Genomic DNA, 27,025 nt, shown 5'->3' on the forward strand with positions numbered 1-27,025 from the left:
TTTTTATTAGCATTTTGCCACATAGAGACTTCTTAGAGTGGTGATAGTTAATACTCACTTCTCTTTAACCACTAGGTGTCTTAGCATCCCAGCCCTATGGGGACCAGAGGGGGCAGATGCGGGGACCTATTTCAGGGCTGGAGTGGTACATCCACGGCACTTCTATGAAGCCAGGTGCCAAAGCTGGCCTGTTAGTATAAAGGAAGAGAGTAAAAAAAAAGTGTTATCTGTCAGGGTTCTTCACCCTTTGTTACTCGATGCTTTGATGTGCTTAAAACAGAGTGATCATTTTAGTATTGTTTGTGGAGTATTAGGAGCAGTTTTAGGGACCTGATTGGGAATATTGTGCACTTAAAGCAGGGCGTGGATGAGATAACCTTGAGAGTTCTATAGAATGGAACTGCAGGAGGACAGAATTCAAGGCAGGAAGTTTGGATAAAATCAAGTTGCCCTATGATTGGTGCTTGTCGCTGTTGAGAAAGGAGAAGAAACAAAAACATTCCTGTTTCTATCTTGTTCCAACATAGTTCCAGTTTTAAAATGCTACTGACTTACTTGTTTAATATACATATGTTGAATACTTCTCACATGCCTTGGTAAATGTTATTACTGAGAACACACACAAAAAATTTTTAACGTATTTCTTTCCTAAAAATATGGCTTATTTGTCATGAAACACTGTGGAATTGCTTTAGGTAACGGATGTGCGAAATGAAACTTTGACCTTTGAGGATGACATGAAGCTTAAGGAGTATGAAGATTATACAGACAAAGCATTTGAAAAACTCTGTTGTCCAGAAGCAGGTACGTGTTGTGGCTCTTGAAAGCCGTAGATGAGAAAGAACATTTCATTGGCGATCCATCACAGTCCCTCTCCTTGCTCCCCTGCAACTCCATGTCACCTGCCCTGCTCCATGGGCCCTAGCTGGCAGAGCCCCGGCTCCTCTGCCCCCAGAGACCCAGCCCTTTGCACCTGCTCTGTGCTGTCTCCTTGGGCAGCTGCCCCCAGCCGGCAGCTCCACACCACCCACGTTCTCATTGTCTGCTGGAGTGTTCCTTGGACAAGTCCCACTAGCCTCTCGGATTGATCAGTTGTCACTTGAATTTTGGAGCTCTTCCTTCCCAGCCATCCTTTATTGTGGGGACTGCCAGCATCAGGCTGACCGTTCCTGCTGCACACCGCGGTGGGTTCTCCTCTGAGACGTCTCTGGAGTTTTCCTCTTCCTTCAGCCCCTCGGCCACCAGTTTAAGGCCCGGTCGTCTCTCAGCAGTGTGGCAAAATAGTGAATGCATGGAGTTTGGATCCGAGCTGCCACTGCCACTTTCTGACTGTGTGACCTTTCACAAATGACTACAGTGCTCTGAACCTCAGCTTCCTCCTAGGAACGGGGATAATAGTACTTGCCACACAGGTTTACTGTGAGGACAAAAGTGAAATGTCATATATCGAGTACCTGGCACATAGTAGGTGCTTCATAAATGCTATTTCTAACTTGTCTTTTTCCTGTGCCTCACTGCCCTGCCTTATTCTCTTATGTGTCCTTCTCTTCTCTAGTATTTTCCCCTTCATTCTCTAAATAGCTGCTGGAGTTATCTTGCTATATTACTCTTCTACTTAAACTTTTTCTGGATAATGCTTACAGGATTCCTCACAGTCCATTCCACATAGTATCCTGTTTAACATTGTGGGACCTGAGCCTGTGCTCACCCACCTTTCCTGCCCCAGCACCCCTCTTTCCTACCACTGATGATGGGGTGCATGCAGCCTCCTGGAGCACCCCTCTTCCCTTACAGCTGTGTGAGCATTTACGTGCCTTCGCTTGGCTTGGGGTCTTCTTCCTAGAATAATACACTTCACCTCATGTCCAGGTGATTCCAGAAAATAAACCTTTATTCAGTTCAGCAGGCATCTCACTGAGAATCTCCATGTGCACAGACCGTGCGAGGTGGTAAGGATCTCAGCGATGAATGAAAACGGAGTCTGCCCTCGACATCTCAGTAGCATTGAGCCAAAGAGAGGGGGACCAAACATGTTTTCTGAGCCCAAATACTAATCATCATTACAGTGCCAGCTGGCTGGAGAGTCAGGGAGGTACCCGCTCCTACAGAGCTTGGCATGCTAAAGAGATTGGGCTTTTCCTGTATGGTGACCTTCAACCAAAGGGAATTAAATGCTCTTTGTGATGGAGAAAGACCAGCCTGGCTGCAGTGTAAGGATGATGTGGATGTAAGTGGCCAGACTGCAGGCAGGGGACAAATAGCTCAAGTGTGAAATGACAGGTGCACAGGCCAGAGCGGTGCGGTGACAATAGACACCGAAGTGTGAACCCCTGAGTGTGGCGGTTGAGGAAGAGAAGGAGGTCAAGGATCCTCCCAGTTTTCCAATTCTGGTGGATGAAGCTGTTACCAGCCAAATAGGCACACACATCGTGCTGAGGGAGGTGAGCGGACATAGTATCACGCTCTAGATTTGGGACACATTGAGGTTTAGGTCTTTCTGAGCCTCGGCTGGAGATGCTTAGAAGATGCTAGCTGTGGAAGACTGAAGCTCTTGGACAAGTCAGAGTCTCCATAGTATACACACGGTATTATCATAATCACCTTAATGATGGTCGAAAATACCTAGGCAGAGGGACTAGAGTGAGAAGGAAATAGAGCTTGGGACAGACCCTAACGATGTTTAGACAAGTTTTGGGAAAATCCAGAGAGAGTGAAGCCAAAAGAGGAAGGTTCTAGAAGGAGGTGCAGGGTTGGCAGCATCAACTGGAAAGGCTAAGTGAAGTGGGTTGAATAAGAACCTATAGGTTTGGCCGTCAGGATCCTATAGTGGCCTGAGTGAAAGTTGCAGAGGAAGGGACAAATTCCAAGGTTATTCTTTGCATTGCATAAATTTCCTGGAAAGAGGAGGCTGTAAGTTGTAGGTCTCACAAGATGTAGCTGCCTTTTTTTTTTTAGATTAAAGAGATTTCAGTTGGGTACAGAAAATGGTCTTTAAACTTCTCTGCATTCCTGTAATTATAATTCAGGTTGAAAATTTTTTCCCATATGTTTTGATCATCCATATTTCTCTTGTGAATTATGTGCTTTCATCTTTCATTCATTTATCCACTGAAAATGGCACTTATTTTTCGCTTTATAAGACTCTTGAAGTTAAAGCGTTACCTATAATATGTATCGCAAGTATTTTTCTCATTTAGTTTTCAGATCTCATTTCCAGTAACAACAGCAAGTGTGTGTGTGTGTGTACACATATATAATTTAGGAGTAAACTTTATAAGGGTTTTGCAGAGCATGTGAAGAACATTATAAAACCTTACTGAGGTAAAGATCACTTGAGTAAATGGGGAGAAATAACACTGTTCTATATTAGAAATATTCTTTCCAAATATACATATGGATTTTGTCAGTTTCAATCAAAACCACGAAATGATGAGAACATCTTGGCAGTTTGGAGAATGTTGGAGATTCGAAGGGGCACATATGGCTTTCAAATGTCAAAATATATTCTATAAATTATAGTCATCGAAAGAATATGATACTAGCATCAGAATAGATAAAGCAGTGAAAAGAAGAAATAGTTTAGAAACAAATCTGAGTATGGATAATAACTTAGCATATGCTGAAAGTTATATCACAAGTTAGTGGGAAAGAAAGGCTCAATCAAATAAATGTTGCTAGGCCAATCAGTTAACAATTTGGGGGAAAGTTGTGAAGTCAGACCCTATATAATGATACAACAAAATGAAAATAAAAATTTAAAAAGCCAAAGAATTTATATGTAAAAAATGAAGATATATATTAGAAAGTTAATTAAAAGAACAATTGAAACTAAAGGAAAGCTATGGAATAGAGAAGATGTTTGCAAATAACATACCCGATAAAGGGTTAGTTTCTGAAACATATAAAGAACTTATAAAACTCAGTACCCCAAAAATGAATAATCCAATTAAAAAATGGCAGAAGATATGAATAGACATTTTCGCAAAGAAGACAGATGTCCAACAGACAAAGATGCTCAACATCACTGATCATCAGGGAAAAGCAAACCAAAACCACAATGAGATGTCACCTCACACCTGTCAGAACGGCTGGAATCAACAATACAAGAAACAACAGATGTTGGCGAGGATGTGAAAGAAAGGGGAACCCTTTGGTGGGAATGCAAAGTGGTGAAGCCATTCTGGAAAACAGTATGGAGATTCCTCAAAAAGTGAAAAATAGATCTAGTCCTATTAGATGGAAATATCCCAGCAATTGCACTACTAGGTATTTACCCAAAGAATACAAAAATACTAATTCAAAGAGAGATATGCATCCCAATATTTATAGCAGCATTTTCTACAATAGCCAAACTATGGAAACAGCCCAAGTGTAAATCAACTGACGAATGGGTAAAGAAGATGTCACACACACACACATACACACACACACACACACATACACACACACACACACACACACACAGTGGAATTTTACTCAGCCATCAAACAGAATGAAATCTTGCCATTTGCAACAACATGGATACAGCTAGAGAATATTATCCTAAGTGAAATAAATCAGAGAAAAACCAATATATGATTTCACTCATATGTGGTATTTAAGAAACAAATGAGCACTGGGAACGTGAGAGAGAGAGAAAGGCAAACCATGAAGCAGACTCTTAACTATAGAGAACAAACTGATGGTTACCAGAGGTGAGGGGGCTGGGGGGAAGGGTTAAGTAGGTGACGGGGATTAAAGACTGCACTTGTGATGGGCACTGGGTGATGTATGGAAGTGTTGAATCACTACATTGAATACCTGAAACTAATATTACACTGTAAACTAACTAGAATTTAAAACAACAACAAAAAAAGAAGTAAGAGAAAATATAGGTGTTTTTCTTTTTGGTTAGGGAAAACTATTCAGAATACATGGAAAACAATCATGAGCAAATTAGTAATAGAGTCCACGTTAGCAGTGAAAAGCTTTGGTAAAGCATATAATCTAGCTCCTAGAATTGTCATCTTCTGTAGTTTTTCTAGGGTAAATAATCATGAATGTCCACAAACATTTAGCTACGATGATCTCATTATAGTATTATTTATAAAAGTGAAAAATTACTAGCAAACTAAACATCCAACTACAAAGAATTCTAATACATCCACAAAACAATACTATATTTGCTTTAAAATGGGCATATAGAAGAGTAGCTAATAAACTGACTATGATATGTTACTCATTGAAAAGAGTAAGTTCTGAAAGTTACGCATAGTGTGAGGCCCATTTTTGTTTCAAAACACAGAATCTATATTCAAGGAGAAATTTTTAAATTTTTAATAGTCTCTAGATGGTGAGATTATGGGTAACTTTTATTTTCTTCTACTTATCTGATTTTCATATTTCCTATAGTGAAACATAGTAGTAAATAAAAAGATTTTTAAATTAAGATAACAGAACTGAATGCATTTCCATGGAAACCGACTGAAGTAAAATGCTCAGAAGTACTTCAAGGAATTTGTCCATTCTTGTCACTAATATTTACTAATATTTGGATATATTGGCTAGTAAATCAAATATTACTAATAAAAATGAAACAGCTCGTAAGCCTGTTTAAAATTTCAGTCTTGTAAGTTATGATGTATGCCTTAGTCTGTTTGGGCTGCTATAACAAAATGCCATTAACTCAGTGGCTTATAAACAACAAACATTTATTTCTCACAGTTCTGGAAGCTGGAAAGTCCAAGATCTTGGTGCTGGCAGAATTGGTGTCTGGTGAGGGCCCACTGCCATGTTTTCACTGTGTCCTCACTTAGCAGAAAGGGTGAAGAGCTCTGTGGGGTCTCTTTTATAAGAGCACTAATCCCATTCATGAGGGCTCCACCCTCATGACCTCATCATCCCCCCCCCCCCGAAACCCCCCTCCCAATATCATCACATTGGGCATTAGGTTTCCACATAGGAATCTGGGGTGGAGACTGGGCACAAGCATTCAGTCTGTAACAATCTGTGTTCGAATGAGGTGGTCATTTCTCTGTTTTTGAGTGTACCAGCTGATGGACTGCCTCCAGGGTTCCTGAGCGGTTTGGTACAATTAGTTGCACTTTGACTGCTTTTAAAATAATGAGTCATTTTCTCATACTCAGAGTTGTTCATTCAAGATACTGGTGCTGCTGCAGAGAACAGGAGACAGTGGGACGCACGAGCTCCTCAGACTCTCCTGGCGATGATGGCAGCTGGTGACATGACCTCCACCTGTTCCACTCTGCTGGGCGGGGAATCTACACTCGTTCAGTGTAAGTTGCCAGCAGGGGGAGACAAAGCCTCAGCTGCAGCTTTGTTGCTGGTGCTCAGCTTGATGCCACAGTTCTTTTAGTACAATCCCTATACATTTGGTATCAAATATCTTTCAAAGACATTGTTCTGGTATCTGCCCCACCTCCTGAGAAACTTGCCTGCTAATTATGCTAGACAACTGATGACTCCAGTTCATGAGAATAGAAAGGAAGAAAGATCCAGAATCCCCTTTTCTTGTGGGGAGGGAGATTGTCTAAGGAAGGACAGTTGGCTTGACTTGCCTTCCCATGCTAGCCCCGTTACTTCCTTGGAATTTCTTGCAGGGGTTGGTTTTTTTCCATCAATAAAATCTGAATTAAGATGATGGCTATCCACAAAGGTTAGAGTTAGCAGTACAAAAATACATATAAAGTTGCTTTGTAAACCAGTGTGCTATTGAAATGTTAGGAGTGTTTAGAATATGATATTTCCAACCTAAATTCCTTCGTTTACATCTGAGCTTCCGTCATAGTCTTTCCATAGGAGGTGTTCACAGCAAAGTCTGGGTGTTATTTTTACAGGTGGTGAAGATTTTTCTTACTTCCTGTATTCCTCTTGATAACATAGGGTTGGAGGAGAGCTGAACTTTATGCCCATTTCATAACTTGAAATGTGTAACTATATCACAGACATTTATAAATGTGTGAGTTGACTTACATTTATACCATTAAAAAACACTAAAGTCCTCAAACTTGCAAGAGGGGGCTTGCAAACGTAATACAATTTCATCTGTTTGAAGCCAATGAGATAATAAGAAGGAAAACCTAGTTTAAAATAAACAAGTGGAATAGAAATTTTAACATACCAGTGTGGCTAGTTTACAAAGCACAAAAGTGACTCTCCTACCCATCAGCCATGTGTCATAAGTCACTAACCTTTTCTGTATCTCCGTTTTCTTGCTGGTACCATGAGGGGTGGGATTAGGTCACCTTCTAACATTCCATGATTTTATAAGAACTCAGATGAAGAAACATTTTTATTTTCAGTAACACAGTTTCCTCTTCAGGTGGCCAAGGGATTGTGACTGAAGGCGTTCCAGAAAATAGGAAACAGTGGCGGCACGAAGTGCCAGGAGCTTTAATGAACGCTTTGGCTGCAGCACGTCTAACAAGTAGCTCATTTTCTGCCAACGAAGGAGAATTGGGTATGCAGTTTATTTTTAAAAATATAACCAGTCGCCTGAGGAACTTTGTCAGAGACCTGTAAATGTAGAAAGGGGATAAAAATACCTTCAGCCCGGAGAGAGAACTGTAAAGGTCTCAGCCTTTGCAGAAGCTGATTTGCTTTGTCCTAGCCTGTTCCAAATGCTGCTAACAAAAGACTCGAGCTTCTGAGAAAAGTGGGATAATTTTCTTTAATGTAATCAGTTGACAACTGGTGAAAATAAGTAAGTAGGGCAAGTGGCTTTGTAGATGATGAGCTGGTCTTGCTTAGCTCTACCTGACAGTATATTTCTGACAGCTATTCAATAGACAAATTATTATCCTATAGGCAATGAAAATGCATCATAAGAGAGTTTCTTGGCTTTGGGAGGTTTTTTTTATTTTGCCTCTGATTTTTAGCAAGATTATGTTTGTGTTTGCCTTATGGAAAGCCAACCATCATTTTCAGAAGTTTGAGGCAATTCCTATCACAGAGGGATTTTGTCTTTGCTCAGGTGTGCAATACTACAAGGAAGTCGCCATAGGCAGGCAGGTGCCTCGGCACAGGTGCGAGGTTAGGGACCCTATGTTTCAGGGCGAGATCGAGGTGGTAAGGAGGCATAGATACAAGCTAGGTATAACAGAGGCTGATAAAGAACGATGCAAAAATGTGTACAACCTTGAGAATAATGTAAGATAGGCACCTTCCTACCCAAGAGTGAGTCGGCCAGTTTGTGAAGCCTAAACTTCACAAACTTTGTGAAATCTTTGTGAAAGTTGAGTCTTCAAGAATGTAGAGAAGAAAGAACGTATCAGGTGGGAAGGACATACAGGTACACGAGTCTGTGTCAGGCCCTGAGAAAAGCAGTTTGACTAAAATCTAGGAGAAGTAGAGGGGGCCAGAGTCCCTGAGTGTAAGAAGTCCTTCGAAATCCTTCGCTCTTACTACCTCTATCAGTTGACACACTGTTGCTTAAAACTTAAGAGGAAAGAGAGGGAGAAAGGGAGAAACTGCCTTTAAGACTCTCTTTCCAGTACTTTCAAATTATAAAAAGCGATGTAATTGCCTGTTTGTTTGCTCCCTTCCCTTCTGTGCTGGGCTAAAAGCGTTGTCCCTGAGGATGGGACCGGAGGCGGTAAGGAGGAAGCTTTGGGCTGACCTGGTTTGGCCTGGAAGCCAAGGGCTGGGACCCCAGGCCAGGTAGGAAGGATGGTGTTCCTCTTTCAAGACACTGAGGTGGGGACATACTTGGTGGCTATGATGCCTCTGCTTCCATTTGTGCCTGTGATTCTTAGAGTCATAGAAAACCTTCATTTGGTCTGTCATGCCTAATTAATTAATTAGTTCATGAACTTCATGTATTTTTACATAGATGGCTTTACATTGGGCATGTATGAACAACTGATCTATCAAGTGAGATTGGAAATAGGAATTTGGCTCCACAGGTGCATTCAAAGCAGAGTGCAGATGTTTTCTTTTGCAACCTGCTCAGGGCGTTGACACGCCTCCCGCCCCAGCTGTGCTCTGAGTGCTGGTGGCCTCTTGACTTCCTGTCTCTGGTCATCTTTTCTTCCTTCAGCTCAACCCTTTGCACTCCTGCCTGATAATCCTCCTCCTAAAAAAGACCAAATCTCTTTTCAGCTTAAAATCCTGCACAAGATTCTCTCTTACCCCCAGAATAAAATCCAGTCTCTTTGTGGACTCTAAGCACCTTAAAGATCAGGTCGGCCTGTTGCAATGCCAAGGTTTGCTTGCATTTCTCCACCATTATATATTCCTCCCTTGGTTTGGAATGCCTGCCTCTTTGATCAGAATTATACCTCCTGCAAGATTTCCCTCTGATGAACCTCCTACCATTTCTGTCAATATGTTTCATCAGCGGTTACCCTCCTCTCCCTTCTTTTCCCTATAGTACCCAATGGGGCTTTTTGTAAAGGGGTCTGAAATAAAGTCAAACCTTGAATGCTCTTTTGCATGAGTGAGTGGAAGACCCTGTATCTATATTAATATGTTTCTCTTTGATCCAAAAAATTCTAGGAAGTCCTCAAGTTTGTCTACAGTCTCCCCACCTTTTCTCTTAGCTGCTTCTGACAATTTCACATTCATTCGGTCTGACACTTAAATTCATTCACGCTCAAATTATTTGTTAAACGCATGCAATATTGACCTTTCATCATTATATTTATTGTTTAAATTCATGTCATAAAAAAGATGCTGTCGTGAACTTATTTGCATTTTTATGATTGCTATGAAAAACCTGGATCTCAAACTACTGGCTGGGTCCCACTGACGGGGAGCCACTGCTTTAAATGATTGAGAAAATAATCTAAGCATGTTTCCTTTGCCTGCCTCTAGGTTTGGCTTTCCCGCTTAATACCCCACAAGACACTATAATTGTCTGATCATAAAACTAAAGTTCACTTTAATTTCTTATTCTTACTGTCTTCCTCCCTAGACTATAAGCTTATGAGAGCTTTGTCTTGATTACCACTCTGCTTCGTCTCTCTATCCCTAGTGCCTAGAACTTAGTCGATGGCCATAGTCTTTGTGAATGAACATAAAACCACAGCACAGCTTTAGTATAACTTTATGCAAGGGCATGTAATTACCAATATTTGTATGGCTGTCAAGTTGGAGAGGGAAATTACAATGTGAAAAATAATTCTTATGGCTGTATAGAATCTTCATGAAGGCTTTCTGAATGTGTAAGTTTTACTAACTTTGATTGCAGGTATAATAGACACAGTTTATAAAGGCTTGTAAGGATTAGCTATTGGTCATACATTTAAGCATTTTTCATATACCCTTCATCAGTCTTTAGCTTAAACTTCCAATTTCTTTCATGCTTCTAGCCCTGCATTCCATTAAAAAAATGAAACTTTATCAACTACGTGTTTAATTTATCCTCACTTTAAGATAGCAAGACTTTCATAAAATCCTTTTCAATGACTCTTACTAATAAAAGCTACACTCTTTAGATGAGGACAAGTACTTTTTTTTTTTTACATGTGCATAATTAATTCAGGTCAGTAATTTTGTTTATCATTTAACCACTCCAAGGGGATCCTTGGTGGGAAGGTAACCTCCATGTTTCTTGTGTAAATTTTCAGGCCACAGAGTTGCCTTCGTAACATCATGGTTGCACATCCTGATAACAGCTGATTTACATTTCTACAGTTAGCTATCGTCATTCTTTCTTCTCTCTTGTTAAACAAAAAATAAAAGCCTGCTAAAATTGTCTTCCTAAAACAGGAAACCAAAAACTATGAATCCCATACCAAGTGGAATATTCAGGCTGCTATTAATCAGCCAGACAACCTCAGAGATGATATGTATCAATTAGTTCGTTTATTTTATAGTGCACTTTAGGAAACAATATAAGCTATGATTTGGGATGAAGCATATTGATTAAAAATAGGTAAATATTTGATTACAGTGTGGTGAAATTTCTACTTGTAGTTATGTACGTGAATAGTTTACCAGAGAGAAAAAGCCACACTTTGTTTTTAATTTCACCTTTGGAGAAAAGTTACTATTTGTAATCCCACTTGTTGGCAGTGGGTGGGATTTTTTCCTGGAGACTAACGTGAAACACTGTTTAGACCCCTAGGAACCAGATGGTTGCAGAGGACATGTGGGAGACGTAGGTTATGGTGGGTTCCCAAAATGGGCATAGTCCTTCACTCTTCCCTTTATCTGTGCACTTTTCAATATGACTTTGCAGCTTCTCCATCATTAAATGGCTTTTTGTTTTCTTTCCCCTTAAATATCAATTGGCCTTTGTAATTTGCTTCGGCGGGTAGGATGAGTAGAAGTGGTGGTGTGCCAAATCTGAGTATTCAAGGAACTGCTGCTCTTTTTTTTTTTGGAACTCTATCTCTCAACTCCCTCCAGTTGGCCTGCTGGAAAATGAAGAGACCATGTGGAAAAGAGAGGCAAGCCACCCAAGAGAGGCCACAGTAGGCCAGCCAGCCTCCAGCTGGCCTGGCAAGTGACCGCACATGCATGATTGGGCTCAACCAAGACCAGAAGAGCCAGCCAGCGAAGCCCAGTCCGAGCCGAGCTGCCTAACGGCAGGGTAGTGACCTAAATAAATGGTTACTGTTTTAAACCACTAAGCTACGTGGTGGTTTATTCTGGAAAAGCTAACTAATGTAGACATGTATAACAAAATTCCCAAAGTGGGAGTCAAACGGAGGCTAAGCCTTTATAGTTTTAAAGCCAGCTTAGGAAGCCAGCATTTTAAATTTTTTTGTAAACCATTTTAGTGTTTTAGATTTTAAGAAAATGTGTCTCAACATTGCTATTGATCGCACCAAGGTTGAAGTTATGCAGGAAAAAAGCCTAGACATCAATGATAAGCATATGAAAAGATGCTCAACATCACTCATCATCAGGGAAATTCAAATAAAAACCACACAGAGATATCATTTCACATCTGTTAGGATGACTGCTAGCCAAACAACAACAACAACAACAACAACAACAACAACAACAACAACAACAAACAGAAAATAAGTGTTGATGCAAAATAATTAGAACCCTTATGCACTATTGGTGAGATTGTAAAATAGTGCAGCCATAATAAAAAGCATATGGAGGTTCCTAAACAAAATTTAAATAGATTTTCCATATAATTCAGCAAGTCCTCTTGTGGGTGTATGTCCAAAAGAACGAAGAGATATTTTTGCACATCCATGTTCATTGTAGCAGTATTCACTACAGTCAAGATGTGGGAGCAACCTGGAATGTCCATCAGCGGATGAATGGGTAAGGAGAATGGGGCATATTCATAGCATAGAATATTATTCAGCCATAAAAAGGAAAGAAAGAAATCACGTCGTATGCTACAACATAGGTGAAACTTGAGGACAGTATGCTAAGTGAAATAAGCCAGTCACAAAAAGACAAACACTGAATGAGTCCACTTGTATGAGGTATTTAGAGAAGTCAGACTCTTAGAAACAAAGTAGAATCGTGATTTCCAGGGGCAGGGGAGAGGGAGAATGGGGTCTTCTTTAGAGTTTCAGCCATGCAAGATGAAAAAGTTCTAGAAATCTCTTATACAGCAGTGTGCATATAGTTAACAATACTGTACACTTAAAACTTGTTAAGAGGGTAAATTTATGTTACGTGCTTCTTATCATAATTTAGAAAACACAGACATTAATGAAAGAATAATTCAGAATATCTTAATTATCTCCTAAATCATTTTATTATGGTATCTCTGAATCAGGATCCAAAAATTTTGATTGATAATATAAAAAAATAATTCAGAGGAGTAATACTCTGAATGTGAGGCATTTTAATTATATGTTATTCAATTTGTTTAACTTATATTTTCCTTTTTAGGAATATACAAGACTGATACAATATTTAAAATGTATGCTTAGAAAGGACTAAAAGTTCTTATAACAGTTTATGTTTATAAAATATAAATTCTAAGGGCTAAGGAATCATTTTGTCATTTTGTCAGTAACATTTTCTTTGCTATTGGTGTGTAAAATAATAATGCATCTTGTAATCATTGGATGAAGAACAGTGTGATCCAATAAAGATGGCAAATCTTAAGTTTTTACAATAGAAGATTTTCTTAAATTTTCTATACAATCAAAGCATCTATCCCCAAAGTGGGAGTATTTTGTCTTTTCATCTCTCTCTCTTTTTTAAGCTTATTTATTTTGAGAGAGGAGGGGAAGTGGGACAGAGAGAGAGGAAGAAAGAGAATCCCAAGCAGGCTCCGAGCTGTCAGGGAAGAGTTGGACACGGGGTTCAACCCCACAAACGTGGTATCACAACCTGAGCCGAAATCAAGAGTTGGACACTTAACTGACTGAGCCACCCAGGCACCCGTTGTCTCTTCATCTCTGGTCCTGATTCCTCTCACTTCTCTTTCTGGTCTTGTGTTGCCTACCACCTTCAGACAATGTGCGATTGTTGGGATGTCAGTTGTCATTCCTGTCATATTCTCTGATTTAATGGAAATGATTCAAAGGCTTTACCTTTATGGTTGATGTTCAATACAGGATTTGGGTATACCCCTCATTGGGTATATAGGCTGGGATGTTTTAATCTCTCTTACTTCTTTAACAGTGGGAACATTAAAACAGTGGCTTCCTAGAGAAGATGAGGGAAATGTGGGAATGGCCCCTGGCATCGAAGTAGATGAGGAACAACCAAGATCGGACGATGATGATACGTAAGTAGGTCCTATCCAGATGCCTGAGTGAAGCGCTGGTAGAAAGTGAAAATGCTGTTGTTGAGACTTGAACAATAGTCTCAGAGACCTAGCTAAGGAGACCAAGTTTTACTACACAGTGGGTTTGTTTCCAGGCTCTCTGTTCTTTTCCAATGGCATTGTTTCCTATCTCTGCAGGAGTGATGTTCTGTCTTAAATTACTGTGCATTTACCATATCTCTTGGTATGTGGTAGGACTAGTTTCATACCTTCTTGTCTCCATATCTTTTTCTTCAAAGTTATCTTAGCTATTGTTGCCTTAAGATATACTTAACACATACATCTTTGCATTTTATTGTAAAGTGTCATGAAAAGCTTTGTTGGGATTTTGATGAGAATGACATTACATTTGTTGAGTAATTTATAGGATTTGACATCTTTATGATCATAAATCTGAACATCCATGAATATAGTATAGCTTGCATCTCTTTATGTCTTTTCATAAAATATCCTTCAGCATTTTTGTAGTCTTATTCACAACATATAGGTACCACCTAACTTTTTTTGTTGTTGCTGTTGTCATTATTAAGGGGGTCATTTTTCTTTTACTGTGTTTCACCTTGGCTACCATGAGTGCATAGAACACTATTGATGTTGTATCCTGTAACCTTACTGAATTCTCTTATTAGTTCTAAAACTTGGAGTCTTTTGAATTAAAAAAATTTTATCATGTACTTTTAAAAAATTTTTTTTAATTTTTTAAAATTTTCATAGGTAATATAGTCACATGGCTCCAAATTCAGAGGTTAAACTTTGTCATAGTCTTCCTGCTATGACAATTCCTCTTCCCAGAGGCATTAAATATGCCTCATGTGCACACCTCCCCTGAGGAATTGCATTAAACTGTAAGCCAATATGTGTATCTTGTGTATGTGTGTATTCTTTTTCTTTTTTGTATGAAGTTTCATAGTGCACATACTCTCTTGCAACTTCCTTTTATCACTTAACACTGTAGCTTGAATACGTATCATAATGTACAAATAGTAATTTACATACTATTTGTATGTACATTTGTAATTGAATATTGTCAGATTGCCCTTCACAGAAGTTAACACCTATGAATACTTCCACTGACAGAGTACAAGAGTGCCTGTGACCTTGTACATTTTCTTGTTTAGTGTGTTACCAAACTTAAGGACGATTGCACAACTGATAGGTTAAAAAGTGACATTTAAGGTTACGTTTAATTAGCATTTCTTTTCTGAGTAAGGTTGTCTTTCCAAATGCTTAAGAACCATCTTTATTTCCTCATTGGAGACAATTATTCATAGCCTTAGCCATTTAAAAAATTAGGCTACTAACATTGTATTGATTTGGGGAACCTTGTGTATTTTAAGGAGATTAATGTTTTATCTATAATATGGCTCTAGAATATTTTCCCCAGTTTTTTTTTTTTTTTTAATTTTTTTTTAACGTTTATTTATTTTTGAGACAGAGAGAGACAGAGCATGAACGGGGGAGGGGCAGAGAGAGAAGGAGACAGAATCGGAAGCAGGCTCCAGGCTCTGAGCCATCAGCCCAGAGCCTGACGTGGGGCTCGAACTCACAGACCGCGAGATCGTGACCCGGGCTGAAGTCGGACGCTTAACCGACTGAGCCACCCAGGCGCCCCTTCCCCAGTTTTTTGTTTGCATTTTGATTTTATTTATAGTGGCTCATGATGTAGAAATTTCTTATTTTTTTATCTAATTAGGCTTATCAATTATTTCATAAGAAATGATGCCAGAATTTTTAAGTACTTTTATGATTTAATTTTCTGTTTAAATATTTTAATCCTCTTGGATTTCACTCATATTACACTGCAAAGTGTGGCTCTAACTTTGTTTTTTTCCAAATAACTCCTTCTTTACTCTAACACCATTTATTGAAAATCTTTATTTTTGCTACCAATTTAAAATGTGACTTCTATGACGTGCTACATTTTTATATGTGCTTGCATCCAATTCTTATTCTTGCTAGTCTAATTATTATATTATAAACATATTCATAATATGAATTATTATTTTGGAGGGCTAGTTCCCTTAAATACTTTGCTTTTGTCAGTATTTTTCTATCTAGTTTTGCTTGTTTATTTTTCCATACGAACATTAGAATCAACTTGTCTAGCAAGTAAAGGAGGGCAGGAAGGAAGGGAGGAGAGAATTTTCTCAGCCTGCTTCCTGGCAGTAGAATTTTAGAGTCCAGCCATTTCTTTTCAATTAGGATTGTCTGTTCCTAATTGAACCTTTTGGTTCAACCTGGCTATGTTTCTGCATATATATTTCTTTCAAAAATCACGTAGGTTTCTGCAAATCTTACTGGGATTCACTTCATTAGACAAAAGCCAGTTCCACAGATCTTTTTTACATAAGTGCTTCCCTGTCTTGAGCTTTTGCTTAGATTCTGAGGGACAACACCCTGAGGTTCTGTGGAAACCCTTCCGTTTGAGAATGATTTTGAGATTCTTCCACATTGACATGTGTACCAATTAGCCACTTCTTTTTATTGCTAGGCACTATTCCATTATATAGAATATATATAATTCTATATATATTATAGAATTATAATTTATAATTATATATAATTTATATATATTAGAATATATAATTATAATATATAAATATATTTGTATTTCTATAAAATATATATTATATATATAAAATACATAATATATATAATATATAATATATAATATATAATATATAATATATAATATATAATATATAATATATATATTACCACAATTTAGTAATACATTCACCTAACAATTGATGTTTGGATTGTTTCTAGTTTTGGGCTATTATAAATAAAGCTGCTATGAATATTTATGTACATGTCTTTGTGTGGACATAAATTCCATTTCTCATGAGTAAAACTGTAGGAGTGGAATGACTGAGTTGTTTGGTAGGTGAATGTTTAACTTCTTAAAAAACTGCCAAACTATTTTCCAAAGTGGTTGTGCCATTTTACATCCCCCTGTTGAATGGTGTATAAGATTTCTAGTTGCTCTACATCTTTATCAACACTTGGCATGATCAATTTTTAAAAATTTAACCAATCTTGGGCGCCTGGGTGGCCTAGTCGGTTTCGGCTCTTGGTTTCAGCTCAGGTCGTGATCTCGTGTGTTTGTGTGTTCCAGCCCCGCGTCGGGCTCTGTGCTGGCAGCCTGAAGCTTGCTTGGGATTCTCTCTCTCCCTCTCTCTCTGCCCCTCCCTCCCTCACACTGTCTCTGTCTCTTTCAAATAAGTAAATAAACTTTAAAAATAATAAAAATAAATAAAAGGAAGATAAAAATAAAAATTTAACCAATCTAATGGGTATGTGTGGTGTCTATGTAGTTTCTGAGTTACAGGCATTATTTAGATAGCCTTGCTACCAGTTCTTTGTTAGATATATATATTTTGCCAATATATATTGGCCAGTATTTTCCCAAGATTTCTGTCTGGGATTTCTTGTTATGGTATGATTCAGGTTTGAAGTTTCTGACTAATGCATTTTTTAATCACTTTCAAAAATCAGAGTTTCCAATTTATTTGCATTTTGGACAGAGACCATCATCTGAGTTTTAGTGGTTTGGAAAAGTTTATTGGGACTCCCTTTGCTATTCAGTATAGTATTAATTTTGTGACAGTTATATATGTACTTGAAAAAAATGCATATTCTTACTATTCTGGGGGTACGTATGTTCTATATAATTATCAAGCTTAAAACATTTTTTCGTTAAACTACTCTATGGATTTTATTTCCCCTTTATCACTTCTAGATAGAAGTACATTAAAATCTTCAGCTGTGTTTGTGGCTTTGATCATTTCTCCTCATATTTCTATCTCCTTTCAATGTACTTTAAATATATGGAAGCTGTGTTCTAATTTATGATTGTAATATCAGTTTGATAGAGTATCCCCCCTTTTTACATTATGTATTGTAATTTTTGTCCCTATTAAAGCTGTTTGCCTTAAATTCTATTTTGTCGGATACTGACATTGCTATTCCAACTTTTAAGTTATTTTATTTAACTTTTAAGTATTTTTCTGACATGAATTTTTTTTTTATTTTTATAATTTCCATATGGTTTCATTATAATGTGTTTCTTATAAAATGCATGTAGTTGGTTGATTTGCTTCTTGTCCTGTAATAACCTCTGTCTCTTAATTAATTTAATATAATAAAAATCATTAGAATTACTGACATATTTGGGGTTCACTCTATATTTTAAGCTTGATTTTGTATTTTCTGTTTGTTATCATTTGTCATTCCCTTCCCCTCCTGTTTTCTAACCTTATGTTACAATCACAAACTTTTCTGTATTACTCCTGTTTTCTCTGTACTAGTTTTAAAGACACAGATTATATTTCTATTCTTTTAATAGCTAGCTTTTATGTACTTCCTACAGATTTATCTAACAAATTCAGAAGTTGTTCAGTTATCTTTTTTTCTTCCCAAATATGACGAACACCTTTAACCGCTAAAACCCTTCCATTCTAATATTGTTATCTAGGGTTACAATTTTACTTAAAAAACATTTTTTTATTGTGGAAAACTTCAAACATAGTGAAAGTATAGAGAACAGCATAATGAACCCTCTTGTATTCACCATCTTTACTGCCTGCCCCCCGTACCCCTACACTTTTTTTTTAAGGTTTGGAACATTTTAAGTCTGAGACATCAAGTCATGTAATCCAATTTTACCTTTTTTTTTTTTTTGATGAAATATATATATTTTACTCTCAAACCTAACTCAGTTTGCCATTATAGTTTATCATTCTTTGAATTTGCCATGGTTTTTTCTAGTCTGTGCTTTTCTTCCTATTTCAGTTTTCTTCTTGCTGATGTATATTCTCTAATAATTCTTTAAGATAATATTCTCTAATAATTCGGTGGGTGGTAAATTTTGGATATGTTTGCATATCCAAAATTATTTTATTGCTTTATTTATAATTCAGCTGGGTATACAATTTTAGGTTGACAATGGTTTTTCTCCTGATCTTTATTGTTGATGAGAAATATGCTGATTGTTTTTCCTTTATAGATATGCTCATTTTCTCCCCAGCATGTTCATAATTTTATCTTTGTGTTCTTATGTTTCACTGTTATATGTCTGGGTCTGGATTTCTCTTTTATCCTGCTTGGCTCACTTTCTTGTGAGGACCTATGACTGTCTTTAGTTCTGGAACATTTTTACTTATTACTTTTCCAAATGTTTTTCTTATTCCCTCCATTGTGGCCCTCAAAACAGATATGTTTTGGAGCTTCTCATTCTGTCCCCAGTAACATCTAATTGTACTTTTGTATTTTTTATTCATCTCTGTTCCATTCTGGGTGAATTCTTGAATACTATTTTCAAACCTATCTGGGTATCATCTATTAAGTTTTTTTTTAGTTTATTTATTTTGAGAGAGAGAGAGAGCATGAGCAGGGAAGGGGCAGGGAGAGAGGGAGAGAGGGAGAGAGAGAATCCCAAGTAGGCTCCATACTGTTGGCACAGAGCCTGATGTGGGGCTCAAACTCATGGACCATGAGATCATGACCTGAGTCAAAACGAAGAGTTGGACACTTAAACAACTGAGCCACCCAGGTGCCCCATCATCTATTAAGTTTTTAATTTAAATGATTATGTATCCCTAAGGTTCATAATTGTTTATATACTTATGTGTTGTTTAATTATTGCATAATTATTTCCCCTAATTTGAAAACATTTTAAAATGGATGCTGTGCTTTATCTTTTTGAGCATACTTACTTTAAGAGCATTATAAAAATCCTCCATAAAAGTTAATAAATCTGGACTTAACCCCTGCTCCAACTTTAAATAAAATTTCTTGCCTATCTTTCTTACCATTAGATTTATTCATGTGTTTTGGAATTTTAGTTTATAGGCTTATTTTGTTTTAAAGTTTCATTTTGAAGTTTTGTTTTTTAAATTTTCTTTCTTCCCTTTCTGTCTCTGTGCTCCTCCTGTGTATCTGCCCTGCATGCTCTCCCCCCATCCACCTCACTGTTGTCATGTGACCATGCCTCCTACCTCACAGAGATAGCATGTGGTTTGTAAGCGGAACGGTCTTGATTGTCTAGGTCCGTAACTGCTCTGTCCACAGAAGTCCTCATTGCCTTCTCTCTATCTTCCTTCTCAGACAAAAAAACTGTCTCCCTTCCTGCTGAAAGCACATCCTGGCATGGGTACTCTGAATCCCAGCCTTTTTCAGAGAACTTGTCCCTGTCTGTTATCTGTCTTTCTCCCCCATTTTTTTTTTTTTTTTTTAGAGCGAGAGAGACAGATTGTGAGTGGGGCAGAGGCAGAGCAGGGGAGAGAGAGAATATTAAGCAGGCTCCATGGTCAGCATGGAGTCCAATGCAGGGCTCTATCCCATGACCCTGGGGACATGACCTGAGCCAAAATTAAGAGTTGGGTGCTCAACTGACTGAGCCACACAGATGCCCCTCTCTGTTATTTTTAATGTCTCTCTATTTCCTACTTTCTCTCAGCATATAAACGTGCCCAAATCTCTCCCATCTTGAGAAACACCAAAAAATCACTGCCTTCATGTTCTCAAGTTAACACTGTCCTTTCAGAGCCAGGCTCCCCTCAGAGGAGTTTAACCTCCTTGTTGTCACTTGCTTACCTCCTACTGCTTTCTTGATCCACTATAGAATCACTCCTGCCACACAGCAGGCCAGAAATGTTCTTGCAAAGGTCATCTATTACCTTGAAATTGCCAGGTCCAACTGTCATTTCTGTCTTCCTCTTACTTGGCTGCTCCCTATCTGGAAATTCTCTGCCTCCTTGGCTTCCATGATGAACACTTTCTTGGCTCTTACCAGATCTTCCTCAGCCTCTTTACTTGCCATGTAGATATCTGGGATTGTTGACATGGTTTTCTTGGTCTCTTGCCTTCTTCCCTTCTAAAAATATCAGTGTTGAGGTCTTAGATGTAATTTCAGTTCCTCGTCCTACTAATTAGTATCTGTGAGACCTTGGGCAAGTTTTATTAACCTCTCTGAGCCCAGATTCTTAATAAATTGATGGTGGATATGTCTACCTCAAATTGTTGCTAGTATTAGATGAAATACAGTTATGTAAGTGCTCGAGGGCAGTCACTGGTATATAATAAGGGCTCACTATATGGCAGCTGTTTTTTATTCTTTTATTATTTTTTCTCTTCTTCACTTTTTAAACATAAGAGTAGATGGGTATTAATAAATATAATTAAAATTGTCAAACACAAGTCCAACTAAATAGAATACTGATTATCCCAACATTGGTTTTTTGTCATTCTTAGGAAAACCAGACGGATATAATAAATAATGCATTACGTAGGGGAAAATGCATCTATTAAATTGCTCAAGTGGGAGTGGGAAATGAGAAGGGAAACTACCTTTCATATGTATTTTTAATTATTTTGATATCATAAAGTTGATTTTTAACTCTTATTTCAGAAATTTTGAAGAATCTGAAGATGAGTTGAGAAATGAAGTAATAGAATCCCTAGAAAAACTTGCTACTTCTAAAGAGGAAGAAAACAGAGAAGAGTCTCCTGGTTTTTCTAAGGGTGCTGGAAAGTTAGGAGGAGAGGAGATAAGCATACAGAAATATGCAGCATTCAGTGAAGGTTTAGAGAATATTTCTACTCGATCTAATGACAAAGTATGCATTGCTGATGAAAACCAAGAAACATCAACAACCCATCAAAATGTACAAGTGTGATTATTGTACTTTTTCTTATGTGATAAGTTAGTATCTATTAGGTATAGTGTCTGGGCACAAGTCATTAATATTCATTCTGTAAGAGTTTTCCAGTCATCCCAGGGGTTTATTAATTTTTCTCCCAATTTAGACAGTAAGGCTAATTTGAGTATAGAAATTAATATTTTTACTTTAAAATTTCTACCAAGAAATCTTTCAGACAGTAGATGTGATAGGCAGAGGAATGAGTCTCTCTTCCTGCCACCCCGCAGCACACCCAGTGATGTGAATATATTGTTACATGGTAAAGGGGAATTAAGGTTGCAGGTGGAAGTAAGGCTGCTACTCAGCTGACCTTCAAATAGGGGAGGGTGTTTTTGATTACCCAGGTGGGCCCAATGTAATCAAAGGGTGTTTAACAGCGGAAGGAGGCAGAAGAGAGAACCAGAGAGATGTCAGGGTGAGCGGGGATGAGCCTGGTGCTGCCGCCTTTGAAGATGGAGGAACATGCCATATGCCAAGGAATACAGGCAGCTTCTAGAATCTGGGAAAGGCCAGGCCATGGACTTTCCCGAGAAGCCCACAGAGGGAACACAGTCTTGCTGACATCTTGATTTTGGCTTCTGGAAATCCACTTTAGACTTCTGACCTACAGAATTGTAAGATAGTAAATTTGTGTTGTTTTAACTAAATTTGGTAAGTTTAAATTTGATAAATTTAACTAAATTTGTTAAGACAATGGTAGAAAACTAATACAATGTACAAACAAATTCATTTAGAATAATCTGCCATTATAGAAAACTGTGATTTGGGGATTTCTGAAGTCATACTGAATACACTTTTCTGAAGCTGATGTTGACACTCAAGAGAGTAGGGTAATTGAGCAAAGAGAGGATCAAGGCCCATCATGTTAATTACACACCAAATATTCATTTTATTATGTTTTATTGAATTAATTTCTAATAGCTTCAAATGTATAGATTATAAGCTTCTTGAAGGCAAGAAGCCATCATCTTACTTACATCTTATATCTTACTTACATCGTATGCTGATCTTTTTATATATGGTGCTTAGCAGAGAACAATCCCAGTGTTGAACATGTGCCTGGAGTTTAATAGATATTTGTTGATTTATTGTGTTGCTTCTATGAAGGACAGAGTGGTTATAATTCTAAGTGGTAGAATTCTCCCTGAAATAGATGCTCTGGAATAAAAATAAAACTGAAATTACACATTAATACATTGCTAAGCCAATGAAACAAGGATGAGGAGGGGTTGGCCACAATATTTCTAAGGTCTGCTTAGTATTTACATTTGATATAATTTTATTAAATGTGGGGAAAATATCAAGATTCCCCTAACTGTCGGATGCATCCTGTATTTTCCTTGGTGAAAGTTCCTTTCAGCTTGGTGTAAGTTCCTTTCAGCTTGGTGTATAGGGTTTCAAGCTGCTCTTTAAGGGAGATGGCTCAGTATGGTCACATCATGAGGCTGAGAATATTTAAAAATTTCTTACCACTGTTAATTTCAACCGTGGTAACACATGACCCCGAAAGATTAAAGCATCATTAATCCTACTGACTCTTACTGGTCAGCGTATACGTGTTTTACTTTTGGAACATTATGTGGTTAAGGCATAATAAATCTGTTAATATGCTTCATTTAATCCTCATTCTAGATAGTAATTGAATGCATGGAGAATGAAACTTGGTTCCTGAAAATTCCAAAGATCCAAAGACCAGTCAGTTATATGCAGAGAAAAAGGAAAAAAAGAATGAATGTTTAGGGTCAATGTTTAAGGGGCGCCTGGGTGGCTCAGTCGGTTAAGTGTCCGACTTCAGCTCAGGTCATGATCTCCCAGTTTGTGGGTTCAAGCCCCGTATCGGGCTCTGTGCTGACAGCTGAGCCTGGAGCCTGCTTTGGATTCTGTGTCTCCTCTCTCTCTGCCCCTCCCCAGCTCACGCTCTCTCTCTCTCTGTCTCAAACATTAAAAAAAAAATTTTTTTTAAAAAGGTCAATGTTTAAGAATAAGCCTATCAAGTTTGCTCCAATGACAAGATGTGTGGCTAAAGTCTCCTTTAGCTAACAGCCACCAATCCTTATTCATTGTAAGATTTTAAAATCTTTGCTGTAAAGTAGGAAGTATTCATTGTGATAAGTATACATATCTTCAAGGTTTTTCAACCTACGTCAGCTCCTAATTCACCTTACCCATCTTACGTACACTGTTATCTAAATCATGTTCTTGAGGCACAATTGATTACTTTATTCTGGGTTTAGACGTAGCTGCATTTATTAAGTTGAAACTATTGATTACACCTGCATGTGTTTTTAGAATAAATTTTATTAAAAATTATGCATCTTAGTAACTATGTACCCTAGCTATCAAACTGATCATTCTTTAAATGTGTACAAACTTTTAACTTCCCTTTTAAGTATCTTGTACCATGTATAGTCCAAGTGAGCACGTAGCACTCGAATATTAGAACGGATGCTTCTTTGAAGCCAAGGGTGGCCTTAGATTTAGGGTGGGGACAGAGGAAAAAGAATTAGCTGAGGAACAGTGGGAGAGGTAGGGGAAATTACAGGGGCATAATGTGATTCTAGTAATTTGCAGAATTGCTTCTCATGGTTAACTTTTTTTGTTGTACCCACTGAAAGATTTAGCACAGACACCCTATTCATATTAGAGTCCTGGAGTCTAGGGTACATTCACATAATTAAACACAAATATTCTGAAAGCACTGATAATTACAGGGGCTACTCTCTCAGAATTTTGTCTATGACTTTGTAAAAAAGAAACCCCCAAATTATTAAAACATATGAAGTTCTGCAGTGTTTGGTAGGTCTGAAATATTCATTAAAAGGAAAAAGTCTATTAACCCTGACAACCTATTCTTCTTGGGTACTAGAGGCGAGACAATTTTACTTTATCTTTAAATTTTTCATTTTTATTTTTTAAATTCTTGGCATGTGGAGCTTAGAAGTACTGGTAGTAGATAACAAGTAATTCCGAATTGAGAGCCTGCATGAGGGGGACAAATACACCATATGCGGAAAAGTATCCAAGAGACTGAAAACCACTTCCTATCGTACTTAGAGACAAACAGATTTTGTATCTATTAAAGTCATATTTAGATACAAGTAGAGATACAAAGAACAGGTATTTTGTTATGCACAACTGAAATAAGAATGTGCATCCCCACTGCTGTGGGTTCAAAATATACTGTTTGGACCACTCAAAAACAATGTTTTACAGGAATAGTCACTCAAGAGTTCTTCAGACAGACAGCAGACATATTGCTTTGATGCTTTCCATGGTTATCGGTCCTTCCAAAAAAAAAAAAAAAAAGATGTCCTATCATATTAGGAACAGGGAAGATGAACATATATGCAAATTATGTTTCCAGTGATGTTTGTGACAAATGAAAAAATAATTTTGAAGAAACAAGATTAAGAAATGCTTTATGGGATTTCAGAAACCTTTCTTCCTTTACTTCTTAGTCCCTTTCAATTTCTTTATCTTTATTCTCATGATTTTCTATGGGCTGATGGGTAAACTGAGGGGGCGGTGGTATGGATCTTACCACAAAAGACTAGCTGTAAGATAAGAAAGTGAACTGGGCTGGAGTCAGAAGTCCCAGGTTATAATCCCGATTTTTGTCCTTAAACAGCTTTGTGAAATGGAGTCTTTAGGTCTTTAAATTATTCTTGTCTGTAAAGTTGAAAGGAAGAAAACTGGATTAGAGGATTTGTAGGGTTCCTTCCAACTCCAATGTCCACTAGTCTTCTTTCTCTTTTTAAATGTTTTTTTTTTTTTTTTAATTTTTTTTTTTTTCAACGTTTATTCATTTTTGGGACAGAGAGAGACAGAGCATGAACGGGGGAGGGGCAGAGAGAGAGGGAGACACAGAATCGGAAACAGGCTCCAGGCTCCGAGCCATCAGCCCAGAGCCCGACGCGGGGCTCGAACTCACGGACCGCGAGATCGTGACCTGGCTGAAGTCGGACGCTTAACCGACTGCGCCACCCAGGCGCCCCTATTTATTTTTTTTTTAAGAGAGAAAGAGCACAAACAGGGGAGGGCAGAGAGGGTGACAGAGGATCCAAAGCGGGCTCTGCGCTGACAGCAGAGAGCCTGATGTGGGGGACTCAAACTCATGAACTGAGAGATTATGACCTGAGCCAAAGTTGGATGCTTAACTGACTGAGCCACCCAGACGCCCCCATCTTTCTTTTCTGAACTGAATCATCTCCACCCAAAGCTATGTTGGTGTGTCCTATCATCCTGGGCCTCTGTTTTGCTGCTTTTTGACCTGATGACAGAAGGTGGCCTGTAGATGAGTCAACGACTGGACGTAGACGATGAAGCTGGCCAGGTCGGTGACTGGATGAGAGGAGTTTGGGAGGAAAAACATACCTCTTTCACATGCTCCTAACACAAAAATGTATCAGATTGACGTAGAAAGACAGATACATGATTTCACTCATGTGGAATTTGAGAAACTAGATGACCATAGGGGAAGGGAAGGAAAAATAAAATCCAGAGAGGGAGGCAAACCATAAGAGACTCTAAATACAGAGAACAAACTGAGGGTTGATGGTCATGGGTGGTTGGGGGGGCGGGGAATTTGGGTGATGGGCATTGAGGAGGGCACTTGTTGGGATGAGCACTGGGTGTTGTATGTAAGTGATGAATCACAGGAATCTACTCCTGAAGCCAAGACTACACTGTATGTTAACGAACTTGACAATAAATTTAAAAAAAAATATATATATATATATGTATCAGACTGTGCAGGAGGTGGATTCACTGAACTAGAAGGAGCTAATTATGTGTGCAGAAAATGCCAAACGCTGTAGTTCTCTGTAATTGCATCTGCACAGCCACATACTTTTCGTGCTAGTTATTCAGCACAGAAGTCCCGTTAAATGTGTACTGATTCGTAGCTACTGACTTAGTAACCACTCGCCTACACTGAACCCTAATGCATTAATAAGGAGGATTACGAAAGACATATACTATAAATTGTTATCTTTAAATTACTTTATAAAGGTACCTTTAAAAAACTTGGATAGTTATCCAGGTATTTTTCACATACTTTCCATCTCAGAATCACCAGGAGGTAGTGAGGACAGGTATTAACATCTCCAGATTATAGATGTAGAATGTAAGTTTCAAAAAGATTAAGCAGCAGCTTGAGTATTAAGAGATCAGATGTTTGCAAATGATGACACAGGGATCAGGCCCAGGTGTTTTGCTAGTCCGGTGCTCTTTTCAAAATGCCACCTCATCATCTTACAAGGCATGATGCTGATAGCGGAGACTGGGTGGACGGATCTGGCTACTCTATCATGGCTATCAGAAAAACAACTTATCAAAGCGATCTCACTCAGACCTTCTGAACAACTTAAACCTAGCTTCCAGCCTCCTGCGATGTGGAAATGTGAAGGGATGATGAGAGCATCCTTCTCAAATGTACTGATAGCACCAAACAAAAACCTAATTTCACAAATATGGAGCTGTGGGAAGGATCGCTGGAGGCCTCCTGGCCTCTGCGAGCCGACACATGCCCACAGGGTGGTCCCAGTCCCTGCCTTTTCACTACAAGCTTTCAGAACATGATTAAGCCTGCCTAAAGTCTCTTTTCTCTTTTAAGAGAATCTTTAGA

The 27,025-nt window shown here is 38.2% G+C and overlaps 1 protein-coding gene across 8 annotated transcripts in view; it reads left to right on the plus strand.

Moving 5' to 3' along the window:
• NEK5 (NIMA related kinase 5) overlaps positions 1–24,736 on the plus strand; it is a 62,559-nt gene extending 37,823 nt beyond the window's left edge. For 5 of the 8 annotated variants that reach the window (XM_045475082.1, XM_045475087.1, XM_045475084.1 and 2 more), the window contains 5 exons: positions 696–804; positions 6,126–6,275; positions 7,322–7,459; positions 13,552–13,657; positions 21,108–23,019. In XM_045475082.1, coding sequence (XP_045331038.1) covers positions 696–804; positions 6,126–6,275; positions 7,322–7,459; positions 13,552–13,657; positions 21,108–21,375 — 771 coding nt within the window. In that variant the 3' untranslated portion in view covers positions 21,376–23,019. Of the gene's footprint in view, positions 1–695; positions 805–6,125; positions 6,276–7,321; positions 7,460–13,551; positions 13,658–21,107 lie in introns of all 8 variants that reach the window. The other 3 variants (XM_045475100.1, XM_045475101.1, XM_045475098.1) reach the window with 2 other exon arrangements.
• The last annotated feature ends 2,289 nt before the right edge of the window (positions 24,737–27,025 follow it).

The sequence above is a fragment of the Leopardus geoffroyi genome, chromosome A1 (genome assembly GCF_018350155.1).
Source record: "Leopardus geoffroyi isolate Oge1 chromosome A1, O.geoffroyi_Oge1_pat1.0, whole genome shotgun sequence".
NCBI classification, from domain to species: domain Eukaryota; kingdom Metazoa; phylum Chordata; class Mammalia; order Carnivora; family Felidae; genus Leopardus; species Leopardus geoffroyi.